At 41.6% G+C, this 19,741-nt stretch overlaps 2 protein-coding genes across 2 annotated transcripts; one reads left to right on the top strand and one right to left on the bottom strand.

Annotated features, from left to right (window-relative positions):
* The first annotated feature begins 1,470 nt into the window (after positions 1 to 1,470).
* On the top strand, positions 1,471 to 5,435 carry LOC124276409 (perlucin-like protein). Its single transcript, XM_046712050.1, has 5 exons — positions 1,471 to 1,589; positions 2,254 to 2,348; positions 3,121 to 3,214; positions 4,844 to 5,066; positions 5,333 to 5,435. The coding sequence occupies exons 1-5, from the start codon at positions 1,541 to 1,543 to the stop codon at positions 5,340 to 5,342; spliced, it is 471 nt and encodes a 156-aa protein (XP_046568006.1). The 5' UTR covers positions 1,471 to 1,540; the 3' UTR covers positions 5,343 to 5,435.
* Positions 5,436 to 8,460: 3,025 nt separating this feature from the next.
* LOC124276410 lies at positions 8,461 to 11,474 on the bottom strand. The gene is made up of 2 exons (XM_046712051.1): positions 11,238 to 11,474; positions 8,461 to 9,646 (listed from the first exon to the last, which is right to left on the bottom strand). The coding sequence occupies exons 1-2, from the start codon at positions 11,339 to 11,341 to the stop codon at positions 9,043 to 9,045; spliced, it is 708 nt and encodes a 235-aa protein (XP_046568007.1). The 5' UTR covers positions 11,342 to 11,474; the 3' UTR covers positions 8,461 to 9,042.
* Between the last annotated feature and the right edge of the window lie 8,267 nt (positions 11,475 to 19,741).

A 19,741-nucleotide genomic window follows, 5' to 3' on the forward strand; every position in this document is an offset into this window, starting at 1 on the left:
ACAAAATGTGTTATTCATTGATTTGATTTCAATAAGATATTATGTTTTTCCTTCAATGTTTCTAATATGGATCCGGATTCAAACTGCGTAATCAAGTCTTGTGAATGTGTACAAAACAAAAGGACCTGCTTAATCTCTTTCTGTTTAACCCCTTTTATCTGAAAAGTTTAAAGTAAAGTTTAAATCTCTCAGACTACACTGCGGAAATGTAACGTCATGCAGCATATAATAATACAAGGCAAAAGTGAATCGAGACGGTAGATGTAGACTTATTCACCGGACCGCCTTCGCCTCAGTGGGTAAGTACATGCGTTAGAATGTACGTTTTAAATACATATCTTTAAAGAGAATTTATGCTGGGGCGGTAGGGTAGCCTGGAGGTTAAGGCGTTCGCTCGTCACGCTGAAAACCCGTGTTCCATTCATTCCCCAAATAGGGTACAATGTGTGAAGCCCATTTCTGGTGTCCCCGACGTGATATTGCTGGAATATTGCTAAAGGCAGCGTAAAATCAAACTCTCTCTCTCAGTCAGTTATGTTGTTATCGTGTCTGGAAGTAAAAAAGAAAATGACTAAACTTGAAAAATATCACAGGTACTAGAGTGAAAAAATGAAGTATTCCTTGTCGATGTTGTGTTTGATTGTTGCGTAACACCGCCTTTAGTCGAGTTCCACCTTTATGTCGATGCGCTGTAAGTCCTCGAATCTGACCAGACAGGGATACGTTGAAGTGTATCAACTGAGTCAGTAAAGTGACTACTGCCCGACGCCATTGTCGTGTTTCTATGAATATACACAGGTTGTTTACTTTGCTGCATACAAAAGTCGTATTGTTATGGATATCGTGATTGATAAGACAAAACCAGCCATGATACCAACATGGACTGGTTGCCTTGAAAGGTCATCCATTTTCACAGTCCCAATCCCATGGTTAATCATCTCCTACGACCAGCATTTGACACGACGGGTTCTCGGCCTCAATACAGAGGTACAGACTGGAAACACTCTTTCATCACAAAATATTGACTATAGAAACAGGTGCCTTATATCATCTGCACAGCGCTTGGAAGTAAGGGGAAAATCGATGTCCATTCATATATCCATAAAACATTATCTAGATTCAATCCTCCACACAAAAGGGATTCCTTTTCAGTTTTATTGCATACAGCGCAATGGAATTCCAAGTTGTTTTTGCATTGGAAACAATTTTTAATTATAAAATATTGATTATAGAAACGGGTGCCTTATATCACCTGTACAGTGCTTAAGAGAAGGAAAAATCAATGATCATTCATATGTCCATATGTAGATTCAATCCTCCACACAAAACGGATTCCATTTCTAGTTTCTTTGTACGCAGCGCTATGGGATTCCAAGTTGTTTGTACACTGGAAATGTACCGTAATCTCCATGACCTGGTTAGATATTGAAGCCTTAGTGACTTGGTTATAGAAACACGCGCTTTTTCCCACTGAAACCGATTACATGTCACTCTTCATAAGGAGCACTAACGACCGCTTTGCCGGGCTGGACGTTGAACAATGAGCAAAACTGCGCTGTCTCTTCTTTTCAGCGCTGTGGTCGCAATAGGTGGGTCTCCGTAAGTTTAGTATCGTGTAGTGTCTGAAAACCGTCTGTAACCCTGCCTTGTCCACTCAGGTCTGCACCGTTAGGTCATGGCGACTAAGATGTGCTTGTGTTTCTATGTTGTGTTCACCTGGCAGAGCTGAAAGGACTAACAATTATCTGCTCACCAAAGTCATAATTCTAATTCTTCGCTGTGAGCATGTTTTGTGGGAAATCAGCACTGCATCGTAATTAGTAATAGTAATGATAGGATTCGAAATACATGCGTTTGTCATATTGCATCGTAAGTAAAATGACCCGTGAAGTTCCGGGTTAGAATCTTCAGTAGCCCATGCTTGTCGTAAGAGGCGACTAAAGGGTTCGGGTGGTCAGGCTCGGTGACGTGGTTGACACATGCCATCGTAGATTGATGCTTATGCTGTTGACCACTGCATTGTCTGGTCCAGACTGGATTATTAACAGACCGCCGCCATATAGCTGGAATAGCTGAGTACGGCGTTAAACAACAAACCAACCAATCATTAGTAAAATGTAGAAACATTGACATTAACTCTCTCAACGACGAATGCTGATAACGAACGTCCTGAAATTTGCCACAATGCCATCAACTATTCATGTGAGTCATACCTCTCTGTTGCCATACATGTATACAGTATTGTAATTGCAGCGGCTGGTCAGACCACGTGTCCAGACAGCTGGACACATTATGGAACCTCCTGTTATGCCTTCTACAACATGCAAGCCACCTTCATCGACGCAGTGGTAGGTAATGATGTAACAGGCATGACGCAAGCTCACAAATAGATCCTCATACGACTGTCGCTACAAATGGTATACAGTAATAAGTGACATGGACTTACGAACTCTACGCCCAAAGACGAACTTCGCATACGCTATAGTAACGGACCAAGAATACAGACAAGAACTGATCATAAACAAAAGAGGCAACTGACGGGATTGAGTAGTTGATGGATGTCGTATCACAGTTGCGTAAATCGATGCTCATGATGTCAAACACCGGATTTGTGGTCCAGGTTCGATTATTTACAAACCGTCATATAGTTTGGAATATTGCTAGTACAGCGTCATACAGCGAACAAACAATTTCGACCAAAGCATTAACATACGAACTTCAGACTGCTGGATCTTTGTGCATTGAGGACACAATGTGTCATCCATTGGAGCATATGCTGATTTACTTGAACATTCACCATGATGTTATTATGTCTGTATGATTGACCCGTGAAGATCCGGGTTAGAATTGGTCTTCAGTAACCCATGCGGCTAACGGATCGGGTGGTCAGGCTCGCTGACATGGTTGACACATGTCATTGACACAAGCCATGTGCTTAGATCAATGATCATGCTTTTCATCGCTGTATTGTTTCGTCCAGTCTCTACTATTTACAGACCGCCGCCATACAGCTGGTATATTGCTGAGTGCGGCGGAAACCTAAAGACTGAGTAGCGAACGAATATTGTATTATTAAGAAAAGTACTAGGATTATTAAGTCTAAAATCCTGTTTCTTGTAGAGTTTGTGCTCGTCATTCGGTGGTTCCTATCTGGCGGAGATTGAGACTGAGGACGAAAACAAGCACATCCAGGCCTACATGCAGCTCCAGAACAGTGAGTAGGGATGGTAGCGATGTAGCAGTGGGGGGAACGTGAACATCAAGGCCTCAATGTACACATGCGGCTTTAGAATAGTAAATGGTCTTGTGGTATAGTTCTTGAACCACTATCAATGTGACGTTAGAACATTAGCAGAACCGGTGTTAATAGTGTTAGCCGGTTCACTTGCTTTTGAAACACATACGTTTGATGCTGAATCTAGGAGTGCAAGCGTAGCCATGATACACACGGAAGAGAGTTTCTCGGACTGTCCACGGTGTACTCGTGCTGAAGTCGCAAAGAGTTCCCGTGTTCTTTCGCACACCTGGATCAGTATTGGGGCATCCGTATATTTTATAGGTTTCACATTTCCAGCCTTAACCAACAAATGAGTGGACGGGCAAATGGGTTTTACTAACTGTATAAGTTATCTTATGAAATTTAAGAATTTACATCACTTGGTAACAGTCATTCAATAAATTAATGAATAGCGATTGATTCGTTTTGCTGCGGAAACAATTTTGTTTATGAAGATTGATGGAGAAAGATAAAGCTGACCTGGTGTTTTAAGAGTGTTGTTGTTGTTTCATCAGGGCACTAATTCCTCAATCCACGGGAAAATTTGAGATGCGAAAGGTATCTATTATTTCGCGTCGGTATGGAAATCCAGAGCGGGCGGCAGATGGGAAGCTCAGATGGGAAACTCATTGAAAGACTCATGATTGATTATTTTATCTGAACTTTTAAAAGAAACCAGTTGTCAACACATTCCATCATATTACCATATCTCGTTTAACACGGGTAAAGCAGAAATGTATTTGAATAACTTATCAGTTACTAACCAATTCCAAGAATATGTTTAATGTTTAATATTTTGAAACTTTCAGAACTTATTGTTTCGGTTGTCTTCTTTTGTTGTTGTTGTCTTTTTTGTCCTTTGTCCACAGCAGTCAGCCTAATGGCGGCTGCCCGTAAATAATCGAGTCTGGACAGTCCAGGGATCGATGTGATGAGTATCTATGTACACAACGGGAATACCTTGTCATTGACATGCATCTACCAAGTCCGCAAACCTGACCACCTGATCGCGATATCGTCTTTTTCGACAAGCAAGGGCTGCCGTAAAAGCGTTTTAACCTACAATCCCCCAGGTCTGAAATTTTAAAAGAAAATTGCTAATAAACACATTGTGTATATTGAGTGTTCCGATGTAGTGTGAGACATTGAGGTACATTCTTTTGACCGAAGGGCTATGGATTTGATCTGCAGGGAAACTCCATTGAATATCACCCTCTTTTATGTTCGAGAGCGGAAGGTCGCGGGTTCGATCCCCGACCGCGTCATACCAAAAGACGTTAACATATGGTACTTGTTGGTCCCTGCCTGGCGCTCGGCATTAATGGGTACATCAAGGACTGGTCGGCTCGGAGTCAGTATAATGTTTCTGAGTGGTGTATTCATGCTTCACTGCGGCATGGTATCTCAGTGGGCTAGCTCTTATAAAACCAGCTTCAGTCTGGGCTAGTACAAGCAGCCGCACATACACATACACACGCATGCACGTCGTCATATGAGCGAAATATTCTCAAGCACGACGTTAAACCCAGTTTCACCTCACCTCACCTCACCTCTTTTTTGTTCCAGCTGCAGGGATTGACGGGGTGTGGCTCGGGGGTAACGACATCATGGCGGAAAGTCTGTGGGTGTGGGACAAGTCTGAGAAACCTATCCAGTATTTCGACTGGGCCAACGGACAACCCGACGACACTGACAGGACACAAAACTGCATGAGCCTATGGAAACGTTTCAACTATCAATGGGCCGATCATTATTGCACTGAAAAACTTGCATTCCTGTGTGAACAAGCGTAAGACTCTAACTGTTGTTTCGAAACAACGTAGGAAAGATTAGATTGTGTTATTTTGCAGTGACAATATATGAATATCAAATAAATGAATGTCATTTCTGTGTATTTTACTGCCTGCTATATTATTTACCACTAACTGCGCAATCATTTCGTGTATATGAATTCAAAGTAAAAGTACGCGTTTTATCTCATCTTATCAGCAATACTTGATTGAAAAACAACGAAGAAGATGCCCTAAATGGTAAAGGAAATCATTCGTGTTTCAGAGCGACATAGAATCGAAATGGACTTTTCATCAAGGTCTTCTCCGAGGTGGAACAACATGCGTGTGGAAGAATATTAAACTGAAATAAATATATGTTAAAATAGTGTTCAAGTCTGTGATAAAGAAACACGGGGAAAGCACAGAGGCATGAATACACTGCTGAAAAGAGTCTCGTGATAATTGATATTGGTACGACGCCCTCTGAGACCCCGTTGTAGAATGCATGAGTATGTCTGGCAATATTTCATCACTATCACTGCCGGGGACACGGATTTCTGTGTTTCACACTTTGCACCAACTTGGTACAATTTCTGTCAATCCTGGATTGTGTTTTGAAGTAATTATTTACACCCATGATTTAAGAGTGAATGTGTGAGGTTAGTTTTACGCTGCATTTTAGCAATATTCCAGCAATATCACGGCGAAGGACACCAGAAATGGGCTTCACACATTGTGTCCATGTGGGGAATCGATCCTGGGTCTTCGGCGTAACGAACGAAGGCTTTTACCACTAGGCGACACACACACTCACACACACACACACGCACGCACGCACGCACGCACGCACGCACGCACGCACACACACACGCACACACACACCATTATTTGAAGCATTAAGGGTTGCATTCTCTCGTATGTATTTATGTATATATCACTAATAAATTGGCTGGCGTCGCTGGTAAATACAGTTGAACATTTACGCAATACGTTTATGATAACATATCCCATCAAATACATTTCTCCAATATCTCAAACATGTCATCACAGTCACTCTAGTCGGCCAGTCAGGCCAAACCAATGCCAGTGTATATGGACTATACAACAGGATTTTACGGCCGCATCCGTTCCCAAGGTACAAAGACAAGGATGTACAATATTGATTAGAGCATCATTTTGTGTGTGTGTGTGTCTGTTTCACGTAGCTACCAAATTCTGAACATGGGACGGTCAGTCGGGAACACACACACACACACACACACACACACAAACATAGATTAATAAAGACAAAATTATCTGAATAATGTTCTTGATTCTCATTTATTGTAATTCTTATTACAATTTCTCGCGGTCTCCGGACTTGTGACAGCGACTGATAATAAGATAAACAATAGGTTTAAATGATAAACTCACCCTACATATTATAAATAACACATATTAATACAATATTAAACAATGCAATATTTGTAGATCATCAATCGATATGTTTTCATCTCCTATGTCAGTAGCAGACATCATGGCCGGGCTGTTAACAAGGGATATAACTCTATTTTTTTTGTGTGGTAACATTTTATATGACGAGACGGTACGCTCTCGGTTCGAGTCGGCGGGGTTGGAATTAAATAAATACAGGTCGTTTTCTTTCTTGGTCGGCAATAAAATTAGGATTGGTCGGTCGCTGAGAAACACAGAAAATGTAAATGCTGCCCTTAAGCATGAGATGAGCATCCTGCTTCAGCTTGTCTCGGGGCGATCTAGATCTATATCGATGTACCGGTAAGTGTAAAGTTTGGGTCTCCGAAATGATGTGGTGCTTATTTCAAATAGCCAATGTTGTGAAATACATACCTTTAGAAAAACATAAAAGGAGAAGGTTGAAGCAATCACCCAGATAATATTTTCTAAATTTTGATACCTTTCGCTCGCTTCTCAATCTCATATGCAGGTCAAAACAATCATCTCAATCAAACACATCTTTCAATCGCCGGCACACGCATAGACCTGGTGAAGAAAAGTAATCGAATAGCTACCATTTGCAAATAGCTTGAATGTATACACTCAACATATTTTAAACAAGGAATAGAACAGAATACCGTTAAATGTATTAGTGAGTGAGTTTAGTTTTCCACCGCACTAGGCTATATTCAAGCTATATGACAGCGGTCTGTAAATAATCGAGTATGGACCAGACAATCCAGTGATCAACATCCTGAGCATCGATCTATGCAGTTGGGATACGATCACATGTGTCAACCAAGTCAGCGAGCCGGACCACCCGATCCCGTTAGTCGCCTCTTACGACAAGCATGAGTTACTGAAGATCAATTCTAACCCGGATCTTCACGGGTTAAATGTATTGGCCTTCGTATTAGTAAATACGTCATTATTAATACAATATCATTCGTCTATGGGTGATGTATCAGATGAGTACATACGCTAGCCTTCGGTATGGATGTCGCTGTTTCAAATCCGCGGCATTCGATTTTCGGAAAACGCTTCAATCATCTAAGTGTATGTAATGAGTAAAGCGTTCGGGTATTACCAAGTGTTTTTTTCACAAACAGTTCAGTTAGGTAAAACACGGCCAAAGGCAAGGAAGCCGTAACTGATTGTAATCAGCTGTTCAAATGACAGATATTGAATATTCCAGGTTTTGAAGATTTATTGCTATGATTAAAATCAATAGTACAAATACAGTCTTTCATCAAATTGTGTAATTTTACAACGTGTCATATATTTATCAACATTAACCCGCTTCTTATAAAAGTATCACACAATTGAAGAAATCGTGAATCTGCAAACAACATAGACAAATTCATAGTTCAAATTGAATTGTGCAACTAGTTCAGCGTTATGCGAATTTCATCATTTCAGTGACTTCAAAGTGACCCGTGAAGATCCGGGTTAGAATTGATGTTCAGCAACCCATGCTTGGAAGAGGCCACTAACGGCATCGGGTGGTCAGGCTCGCTGATTTGGTTGACCAATGTCATCGCATCTCAGTTTCGTATATCGATACACATGATGTCGATCACTGGATTGTCTGGTCCAGACTCGAAATGTTACAGACCGCTGTCATACGGCTGGAATATTGTTGAGTGCGGCGTTAAACACCAACCAACCTTCCAACGAGTGAGTGAGTGAGTTTAGTTTTACGCCGCTTTTAGCAATATTCCAGCAATAACACGGCGGGGGACACTAGAAATGGACTTAACACATTGTGCCCATGTGGGGAATCGAACCATTAACCACTAGGCTACCCCACCGCCCCCCTTCCAAAGAAGTTCCAGTGAGTACTTTTAGCCAACGAATCTGGTTGTATGTTAAGTTATGCATCTATTTTGCTATTTGATCTAGACTCAAACAGCTTCAGATATACGACTGAATGCTGATAGTATGGTCGTTTTTCCTGTTTTCTTCAGTTTTAGCCACCATCGAAGTTCTACATACTTTCTTTTTCCTGGCAAATAAGACCTCGAGCTGAGCAGGTTTCAGAATGTTAATACAGTACATGATTATAACACTCAACATATGCAAAGACTTGAACTTATAGTTCATTGCTAATAATGACATAAAGCGACAAAAATGTATCGGTTACTAAATAATAAAGCTTCGACGACAATGTGTGTTCTGGCAGCCATGTCTTTCATGTGATATTCAACAATATTATACGAATTATATGGATGGTCCTGGCAAAATATTAATCCAGACAAAATCCAAATAGGTCGAATTCTAAACGTGTGGGCTGAACGATTCATAACACACGTGGCAAACTCGGGGTAAGAAGCGTCATCATTTCTCTTTTCTTTGATTGATATAAGGGTTGTTAATCTTGATCGCGGTGGGGACTGAGGGTTGTGACCGGTCTTCAGCAGCGAATGGTTGTCGTACAAAGACAAAACGGATTGGTGGTTGGTTCTTTGGACTCCTATCTCAACAGCTATCGCACTGAAAATTAATCCCAGTGATGTGCAACGTCGAAATTGCTATGCGTTAGACCCCAGATGGTCCCGTCACAGTTTTCAGGCGGTCATAGCTGTACACGGATTGCATGTCATCAACAAACTTAGCCACTGAAGCCATCGTGTCATAGTCGACACTTGACTGAGGAGGCTGACTTGCTCTACGCAGATGGTTGTAAATATCACTACTCTCGATCTGACATACATGGGACTCATTGTATAATGGTGGCAAAGTGTCACCGTCTACGTCTGACGTGAAACCCGGACGTGTTCTACGCAGATAGTCGTAACTGTGGTGATCGTGTTTCTCTCCAGTGGGTATATGGGGATCAGAACGTTGAGATGGATGAACAGCTGACTGGAATGTTACAGTATTGTAGTTGTCACTGAGCGACCTATTCTGAGTTTCACAGCCCAGATGGTCGTTGGTGAAGGTGTAGTTGGTGAAGGTGTAGGAACCACTGCTTGCCCTATGGTTTGTTGGACTGTGCGTGGACAGGTCAGTGATTGCTGAAACGATGTCGTTATCTACAGGTGATGTTATAGACACCGGTTGCCCATTCGCTTCTTCTGAAGAACTTTCTTCTCTTCCTTGCAGTTCATTTCCTGTGATGTTTTCGGGCACACTTGAAACTCTGCAAAGACGGACGTGTAGTGACTGCCTTTGAATGTTATGGATAGGTATATAAAAAGTGTATTGTAAAATGGATTGTGGTTTTGTCGATTGAGTATCAACTCAGAAACTAATGCAATTATGAAACTGAAAACCAGCAACAATTCCTCTCTGTAAATTGAACTATTTAATTACGCTTGTTTCTGAATCGTGTTCTTCATTTAGCCACAGTGACAATTAAATTCTCCTTACTGTTAAATAGTATGATTTCGATGTCAACATTAATACAGAATTATAGAGGCATTTGGGATGTCTGTGTTCAAGTAATAATCAGTGTTCTTTGTATCTACACACCCTTTTCTCGAGTGGTACATACAACTCCGTTCATTATTTTAATAAGGGAGAGATTCAGATTTACATTTATCAAAATGTTCCATTTATCAAACTGACTCTATTGGTTTAGTTGACTGTACCTATTATGTCACGGACAAGCTTAACACGCGCAGGCAGAAACATCCGACCGAAACTAGGAAACAATAAACATTATAGGAAACAATGTTGTTGACATTAGGACAGGCAACCATCCTTGGATCAACACATGAAACTTTCCTGAAACCACAACACGGCCAGAAGATGAAACTTACCTACGGTAACAGACTGACACATGAAACGTTCCGTGAGTTCAACACTGCCATATGAAACGTATCCGCGGCAACAGACCTTGAGTACAACACTGTCACATGAAACTTACCTGCGGTTACAAACTGTAATCCCAATGCCTACCAAATATAACTTGACTGTCGTAACAACAAGACAGTTAGCACAACTAACTTTCGGCCTCACAGTCTCAGCACAATTACCACATGAAACTAACCGTCGGCCACACAGTCCCAGCACAATTACCACATGAAACTAACCGTCGGCCACACAGTCCCAGCACAATTACCACATGAAACTAACTTTCGGCCTCACAGTCTCAGCACAATTACCACATGAAACTAACCGTCGGCCACACAGTCCCGGCACAATTACCACATGAAACTAACCGTCGGCCACACAGTCCCAGCACAATTACCACATGAAACTAACCGTCGGCCACACAGTCCCAGCACAATTACCACATGAAACTAACCGTCGGCCACACAGTCCCAGCACAATTACCACATGAAACTAACCGTCGGCCACACAGTCTCAGCACAATTGCCACATGAAACTAACCTTCGGCCTCACAGTCTCAGAACAATTACAACATGAAACTAACCGTCGGCCACACAGTCCCAGCACAATTGCCACATGAAACTAACCTTCGGCCTCACAGTCTCAGAACAATTACAACATGAAACTGACTTTCGGCCTCACAGTCTCAGAACAATTACCACATGAAACTAACCGTCGGCCACACAGTCCCAGCACAATTACCATATGAAACTAACCTTCGGCCTCACAGTCTCAGAACAATTACCACATGAAACTGACTTTCGGCCTTTCGGCCTCACAGTCTCAGCACAATTACCACATGAAACTAACCTTCGGCCTCATAGTCTCAGAACAATTACCACATGAAACTAACCTTCGGCCTCACAGTCCCAGCACAATTACCACATGAAACTGACCTTCGGTAACATAATGTTGCCACAGCGACGACTACAAGCAGCATCAACAGCCCAGCACCCACGCCGCCGGCAATAGCAGCAACTGAAACAAACACATATAACATATGTTACATTTGGGACTACACTTTCTCAGTACAGTACAGATTCTAGTACTTTTGTTGGGTTAAGTGTCATCCGGGATTCGGACCCACACCCTCAGAGTCAAGCACCTAATCGTCAGCAAACAAAGTCAGTCACCTGACCCAATCAGCCACCGCAGCATTGTGTATTCATGAAACAAACACATATTATCATTTCCCTCATTGCAAACATATAACCGTATAGATAGATGTCTTTAATGGACCAGGCGATCCAATGATCAACAGCATAATCATCGATCTACACAACTGTGATACGATAACATGCCTTTGGTCGCGTGTGTTGCTGAAGACCGGTTTCACCAAGGATCTCGACGTATATCCCTATTTAGAATGAAGTATGTGGCTGTATGCATCACTTGTGACCAGACCAGACAAGGTATAGCGACGTCACAGAACGATGTCACGTATTAATCAACTTTAATCCGTATTTATGGATAATTTGGGTGGCCGAGGTCTTGTTAGAGGTAGTAAGTGAGTTTTAACTTTACGCCGCTTTTAGCAATATTCCAGCGGTATCATGGCGGGGAACACCAGAAATGGGCTTCACGTAGTACCCATGTTGGGAATCCAACCCGGGTCTTCAGCACATAAACGACAAGGCTACCCTACCTCCCCATGGTCTTTTTAGAGACAGAATACATTATTGCTTTCGCTAATGCTTCTAATAAGTGATTATGTTAGTACGCATCCTCTTAATCTTAAATGATACACCCACAAACAAAATATTTCAGGATGTCCATGGGCCGTTTTCCTTTTTGGATTGTTTGTTTTTCCTTAAAACATCTTCTGGAAATATATCATGAGTTTCTGAACATTCCAAAGCAACATGCCCAGAATATATAGTGGCCAGCTCCTGGCAACATAAGCTCTATGGGCCGAAAACATATTCCACTCGGAACCGTATCGACGATCAACATTCCATTTGCAGTTGTCTTTCTTACCTGGAAGAGATGCACCCGGCTCTGATTTCACGGTCGCGGTATGATCTGTGCTTTGCGTGGTAGGTAATTGAGTTTGTGTGGTGATGAAAGGTGACGCTGTCGTGAATGTAGACGTCGACGTATTTGCAGATGCAGGTTCACTGCTGGAGGCGGTATTTGTAGTTGTAGTACCAGTGCATCCAGTTTCCATGTGTGATGAAGCTGAAATACATTGAATGAGTGAATAAAAATGTATGTCTCTTTTAGGAATATTCCAACAATACCACGGCAGGAGACACCAGAAATTGCTTTCATGCTTTCATACAGAGTACCTACGTGGTAAATGTGGTTGGCAAATGCTTTAACCACTTGGCCACCCCAGGTCAAATAGAAATTATGCTAAAAAAATGACCGAGAGAGGATATTTGCACAATAAATGTGAAAACAATCCACAAAGTGACTACTATACTGACTGCGAGCCTCTTGTATATGAGGTCTTTGCAACTGTGTCGGTTTCTCTAGCCACGTGAATTGCTGTGTTATATTTTAATTATATCAAATATTATCGATGCGTCAGGTAATTACTTATGTGGAATATCAAACCATAACATCGCAACATAAGTTATGCTCTCTCTAGTAAAACTAAACAAAACACACCAAAGTTAGGCGTTTTCATGAAACTTGTGATTGGTGGGGAACTTTCCCCCGCATACCGTGTCGCCACTGATTTTCAGTGAACTACTATTATAAATCGTGTTACTGTTTTGCCTTTTGAAAAAGAACGAATTTATGCCACATGCCCAATCACAATATGAATATAAGATATATACATGTGAGGTGCTTAAGTCAACATATGTATAACATATGTTCACAGCATATTTGAAGATACAGATACATTTACTGTAATGAGCAGCGTAACATGAAATCTTCTTTGATAAAGTTTGCATAAAGAGCTATAGGTTTATGGTTGGCAATTTGAAGAAGATCTATTAGACAATCGTTATTTACATATTCAATATCTATCATGTGTATTAGTCGCAACCTAATATAGATTGAACATGCTGCCTTTAAACGTAACTCATCTTCTAAGATATTCTTACAAACTGGACGAAATCTTGATTTTCTTGGTATACCTCCTTCTTTTCCATCAGTATACTCTGTGATTTTTAATTCTTTAAAACTTTAAAAGTGGCACATAGCTTCTCTATTTTAAAGGTTCTTTTAATGGTAGAGTAAAAGTCTAAGTAAAGGTGGTCATTTATATCATCGTCCACTGCAAAGACAACTACATTATTGACGTGGTATTGTGAGGGACTGTTCAAGGATGGTACGTGTTCATGCATATATAATTAAGAATGCATTAATCAGACACATATTTCGGACACATGATTGCATTGTGTTAGTAACAATGTGAAAATGCCATGTATGATATCGTAATAATAAGTGTGAATATGTTCACGTAACAAAATGTTTTCTGTGTTTCATCACAACTGGGTACGGGGCGGAGGGGTAGCCTAATGGTTAAAAAGCGTTCGCTCGTCACGCCGAAGACCCGGGTTCGATTCCACACATGAGTACACTGTGTGAAGCCCATTTCTGGTGTCCCCCACCGTGATATCGCTGGAATATTGCTGAAAGGGGCTTAAAACCAAACTCACTTGCTCACTCATACCTGGCTACAACTGGGTGTTTTGCCAAAATATTGATTGTTTGTCACATTCAACTATCTATGAAATTTGAGTCTATACAACGGTAAATCCGGAGTTTCCGTGTGCTCACTTTCAATCATTCTACATCCTGCATGTGTGGTCTCAATATTTGTAATCAACTACTCAACAGGCGCCATGTAATAGTATTAACGTACATTGTGTCAGTGAAGTAGGGGGTTAATATTACCTTTCACTGGCATGTCCAGAAGGTGGAACGATCCTAGGAGTACACAGAGACATATTTTTCTGTCCATAATCCCGGAGTCGAATGATATGGCATTGATGTGACATACAAATTGTATATTTACTTCCTTCCTTATGCGTAGGTAACGCGCAACCGACACATGTCACTGATAACGTTTGTTCGATGATATTTGATATAATTCAAAATTATTCTCTCAAAATAACCCTGCAAACAAACCCTACTGTCACGAATATAAGTAGCTGCATGGGGTTAAAAATCACACGAGGTAATTTGTAACTGTTCAGGTGCACAGAAGTCAGTGCAACTTAATTAACGATTATTACAATTTTCAGCTATGGTGTTATATAGTATGTATGTATGTGTGTGTGTGTGTGTGTGTGTGTGTGTGTGTGTGTGTGTGTGTGTGTGTGTGTGTGTGTGTGTGTGTGTGTGTGTGTGTGTGTGTGTGTGTGTGTGTGTGCTGAAAAGCAAAAACCCGTTTTATTTTATATATTATGGCTTTGGTATCAATGCTGTATTTTGATTAACTAGTTGTCACTTGAAGACTGAAAACAACATTTAAAAACATGATTCGAAGACTAAATGATAAGTTTGTACAACACACCAACTTTTTGGTTGGTTTCAGAAAGTTTCACTGTTTTTGGACGAGGAACAGCTCAACCAAACGCAACATTGAAAGCACACTGCACGTGCATCTCGTGTGCATACAGGGTATAAATTCCCAGCTTGACTACCGATCCTTCAGTCGTTTCCTGACTACAGCAGCTATGCCGAGGTTAACAAGGGTTCAACGTCAACAGGCCATCCGACGTCTACACGCAGGTCAACGTGCTACTGTCATCGCCAATGACTTCAATTGTTCTTTAAGAACAATTGAACGTCTCCGACAGCGGTTCAATACCACAACAGCACAGATGACCGTCCATTTAGTGGTCGTCCCCGGGTAACCACCTGTCGCCAGGACCGTCAACAGGGCAACAGAGACAGCTCGAAACACCACTGGCACCCACCAAAGAGCAATCAGTGACCGCACCGTTCGGCGACGCCTCCAAGTCAGCAACCTGTGCTGTAGACGTCCTGCCCTGGGTCAAGTACTAACGTCACCGCCGCGAACGTCTACACTTGGCACAGAGACAGTGGAGAACTGTTATCTTCTCCGATGAAAGTCGCTATTGCGTATCTGTGACTGATAGGACTAGGGTCTGGCGTCGCAGAGGAGAACGCTTCAGTGTGTGACGGAGAGAAACGCTTGGGCTGGTCAGATCATTATGGTATGGGATGGAATCGGACTTAACCAGTAAATCGGATCGGTAATTTTCCAGAATCTCGGTCCAGGAAGACGGAATGGTGTAACAGCTGCCCGGTACATCGACCAAGTCCTACGACCCCATGTTGTACCGTTTTCTGCACGTCATCGGCGTCACGTTTTCCAGCAGGACAATGCGCGTGCACATACGCCAGACTCACTAGAACATTTCTGCGCAGCATAATGTGGAAACTATGCCTGAGCCCATACCTCAACCCAATATAGCATTTGTGGGATGAGATTTAAAGACGCCTCAGTGACATTAGACCAAGGCCGACAACTGAGGACCAGCTGCGCACAACGTTCCTGAGGGTGTGGGCTCGGATTCCTATGGCCTATGTGAATCGCCTCGTGCACTCTATGATCACGAGGTGTGCTGCAACTGGTTGTCACATCCGATATTTCCTTCCAGTGACGTTATCAAACAACACCCGTGTGTGTGCGTGTGTGCGTGCGTGCGTATGTATGTGCGTGCGTGCGTGCGTGTACCAGGTTCCTCACGCTTGGGTTTGCTCGTCATATTACCGTCAATTTCCTCAAATCAGAGTTAAAACATCCCCATCCTGGCTACAAAGTACCTTCCACTAAACGTGGATGGGCAATACAAGATCAGTGGCATGACAATGTCATGTGAAGTACATGTCAATACAGTAGTCCTTATTGGAGTGTAGTTCCTGGTTGTCACATTCACTCAGCTACCTGTACATGAGGCCCGATGGAACTAAGTGTATTTAAGGATTGACTGTGTATTTCTTTCGTTGCATTGAGGTATGAAACTAAAAACCAATGTGCAAACTGTATGAATCCGCGTAGCGGATTCTTACAAAAGTTTGCACATTGGTTTTTAGTTTCATACCTCAATGCAACGAAAGAAATACACAGTCAATCCTTATAATTAAATTCAACAACAAATACTATAGGCTTTCAACAATATTTTATTTAAACACAATCAAATTCATCGAAACAGATATCTTTGTTACCACCGATTTACGGATTAACATTTTCGGTGTAAGAATTCGGTAATGGCGTGACATGACTCAGGTGACTCATTTACATAAAATGACACGCCTACCAAACCATTAGCCAATCAGCATAGAGCACCCCCAAACAGCTGTCAATCAACCAAGCTAACATCGGGGTTGCGAATCAGAGCGGAACAAGACAACGTGACGCATGCCGGTAACTGCAAAGTTTCAAGTTCAAACATTTGAATTATTACCAGCGAACTGAAAGACACAGTTTGAAAAGTGAGAATTGGAAATGAAGCCCGATGACATGAAGTTAGTGGAACTGAGATTGTTAGTGGCAGCAGTATTTGCGCAAGTCGAAAGGGGCTGTGATGTGACTGGGATTGCGATGCCATGAACTGATGTTCCAACGTGCGCATGCTCTTGTCGAGGCGTTACAATGGCGGAAAGCGTCTCGCTAATTCTTAGTTTTTGAGTAGTTGTTGTGTGGCGACTATAACTACGCACGGAACTTTCATTCCTATGGCCACTCATAAACATTATGTGACGAAGTTCAAAGCCAGCGTCACTCATGGCTTGGATTGCTGTGGCGCGAAGGCAATGAGCAGTGTATGACTGACTACATTGGGCATTGCGACATATGTCAGACATGAAACGAGTGAACTGGTATTTTTTGACTGGGGTTGCTGTATACCAAATGTTGTGTGCGTCTGGAGAACTAAGTGCATCTTTATTACAGTGCGAAAAAGTGATCCGGCATTTGGGTCACTTTTTGTCAAGGAGCTGGCGAAGTGCATTGACGGGACATTGGTTTATATCATTCGTCGCGTACATTCGTTTGTCGCTTTGCGCTTCATCGCTGCTGAGACGACCCTGGATGTTTTTTTGTTTCGTTTCGTGGGACAGTGTGACATATTCAACATTGCTATCATCTACCGCAAATTCAAAGGATGTGGGCGTAAGCTGCTGGTGAAATTCAAGACCACGACTTACAAAATGGATGGCCAAGTCGTACCATACTTTGTACCGGAGGATAACAGGATTCGATGCCGAATGCAGATAAGTGCTAATTTTCATCAGATCACTTGTTTCAATGATTGATTTATGTTGTGTGGGACGTGACAAGCCATGTTGTACATTGTATTTTAATTTGGCATCAAGCATATCATTTGCAGACTTAAACTGCTTATCTCTTACAATGTCAATATCTCTCCCGATATCATTTAAAAGCGTCTTTTCAGGGCAGAACGAACATTTTTAAAGTGTTCTTGTGATACTCGGCAGCATGTGCAGCCTGCATATTTTCACATCTTGTTTCCTGTTTTTTAGGCTGTGCCTCAGTGTAGAAAAATCTCAACTTTGTGTTAAGTTCCTCTGGTGTAATTGTTGAAAAATCCACAGTCCTCCCCTCGCTCTCGAACGACCAATCTAAATAAACAGAACGAAAACAATATCTAGAAACCTGACTATGACAGACCCAACTATGTAAACTTTGAACTAGGTAACTTTATAGCAAATCATTTTTCTCGGTTAGATCTACATAATTTAATCTCATTCTGATAATTGTTCCATTTTTAAAAATACAACTTTGTGCTGATGAACGGTCTTTCGTTTTGAGAAAATATACGTAGGATGGAATTTGAAAATAATATTTATATGAATTGTACGTGTATATCTACCTTGGAATAGTTTAACACCCCATTTTGTGTTTCTTTTTGTGGATGTTGATTGTCTGTAGTCTGCCATTCGAAGTAAATCATTATTTGATAAACGTTTGAAACGATGTGTTTGGGATGGCTTATCATCGACTTGCATTGCACTAGTCATCTCGTGATTGCCGATGTTTTTGTAGATCTGGTTGATGCTGTTATCTCTAACAAACTTTCAATTTCTTCCAGGTCTAAATCATCCGGAAAATCAATGTTATCCGTGCTAAGATTTGCAACGTTTCCAGTAGACTGATCTTCGAAAATCGGCTCAAAAATTCCCAAGATCGAAACTTCCGTACTTGGAATCGGCCATCTTGTTGGAATGTAAACAAGACAAGTTGCAGACGACCGTTCGCTGACTGCACGTGGTAACCACTGTAACCAGTCAAATAATGTATTATGACAAACACTTTTTTATTAAATAAACACTTTATTAACGTTCACGGATAATTTTGAGTTATTTGTTTATGTTAACCACAATGTATCACTTCAATGTTTATCCAAAGTTCATTAAGGTACCCGAGTGCAAGGGAATTCCCTCGCTGTGTAAAGGTATTCCCCGACATTCCTCAGGTCCGAAAGAAGTCCGGTTCGGTGGGCGTGGCTTATTTTTTTAGATTCATTGGGAAATGAAATCAAAAGAAATGTTCCCAGTTAACCAATCAGATTGCCAGAATTTTAATGAACACAATAAAAATGTAATTATGTCCACTTGTATACAAGTAGTATGAGGGACGTTATAGAAAGGTAGATGCAAACATGTAGCTGCTGGTGGATTGACTGACTGACTGAGTTTGGTTTTACGCCGCTTTTAGCAATATTCCAGAAATATCACGGCGGGGGACACCAGAAATGGGCTTCACTCATTGTACCCATGTGGGGTTTCGAACCCGGGTCTTCGGCGTGACGAGCCAACGCTTTAACCACTAGACTACCCCACCGCCCCGCTGGTGGATTGAAGTCTCGGAGATTGAAAATAAACTCAGTAGCTTATTCATTATGTTGAACTGACCAACAGTGTGTTGTAAAACCAATCTATTTAACAAACATTTTACTTTATAAGCTTTGGAAAACTCTGTACTCATACGCAGCAGTGGAAATTCAATATTATCTAACATATTACGGTCCATGGGTCACTTGAAAGTCTGGTTTGTTTATATACCTCTATCGCATGGCAGGAGTACAGTTTTGCGGCGTCAGGCAAAGACAATGCTTCCATTTTAGGCAACTTTTGTGAATTGTTTAGGCAAATTTTGAGAATTACCCTTTTTGCTAACAGCACCTATTTTCAGTGATCAATTTCAACAGCTATGATTCCCATTACACCAGACCCCAATTTGTTTCTGAAGAGTGAGTCAGTGAGCTTAGTTTTACGCCGCTTTTACAATATTCAAGCAATATCACGGCGGGGGACACCAGAAATGGGCTTTACCCATTGTACCCATGCTTGGAATCGAACCCGGGTCTTTGGCATGACGAGCGAACGCTTTAACCACTAGGCTACCCCACCGTCCTCGTTTCTGAGCATAGTCAATTCTAGGTATTCT

Source organism: Haliotis rubra, unplaced genomic scaffold (genome assembly GCF_003918875.1).
Source record: "Haliotis rubra isolate DU_JTF1 unplaced genomic scaffold, ASM391887v1 Scf209, whole genome shotgun sequence".
Lineage (NCBI taxonomy): Eukaryota > Metazoa > Mollusca > Gastropoda > Lepetellida > Haliotidae > Haliotis > Haliotis rubra.

Excerpts from the sequence above, each read along its gene's own strand:
- LOC124276409 (XM_046712050.1), top strand. The coding sequence starts at position 1,541 with ATGAGCAAAACTGCGCTGTCTCTTCTTTTCAGCGCTGTGGTCGCAATA. Across the intron at positions 1,590-2,253 it reads CAGCGCTGTGGTCGCAATAG|CGGCTGGTCAGACCACGTGT; the intron begins GTGGGTCTCCGT and ends TTGTAATTGCAG. Across the intron at positions 3,215-4,843 it reads CTACATGCAGCTCCAGAACA|CTGCAGGGATTGACGGGGTG; the intron begins GTGAGTAGGGAT and ends TTTTTGTTCCAG.
- LOC124276410 (XM_046712051.1), bottom strand. The coding sequence starts at position 11,341 with ATGTTATATGTGTTTGTTTCAGTTGCTGCTATTGCCGGCGGCGTGGGT. Across the intron at positions 9,647-11,237 it reads GCAACATTATGTTACCGAAG|AGTTTCAAGTGTGCCCGAAA; the intron begins GTCAGTTTCATG and ends CCGTCTTTGCAG.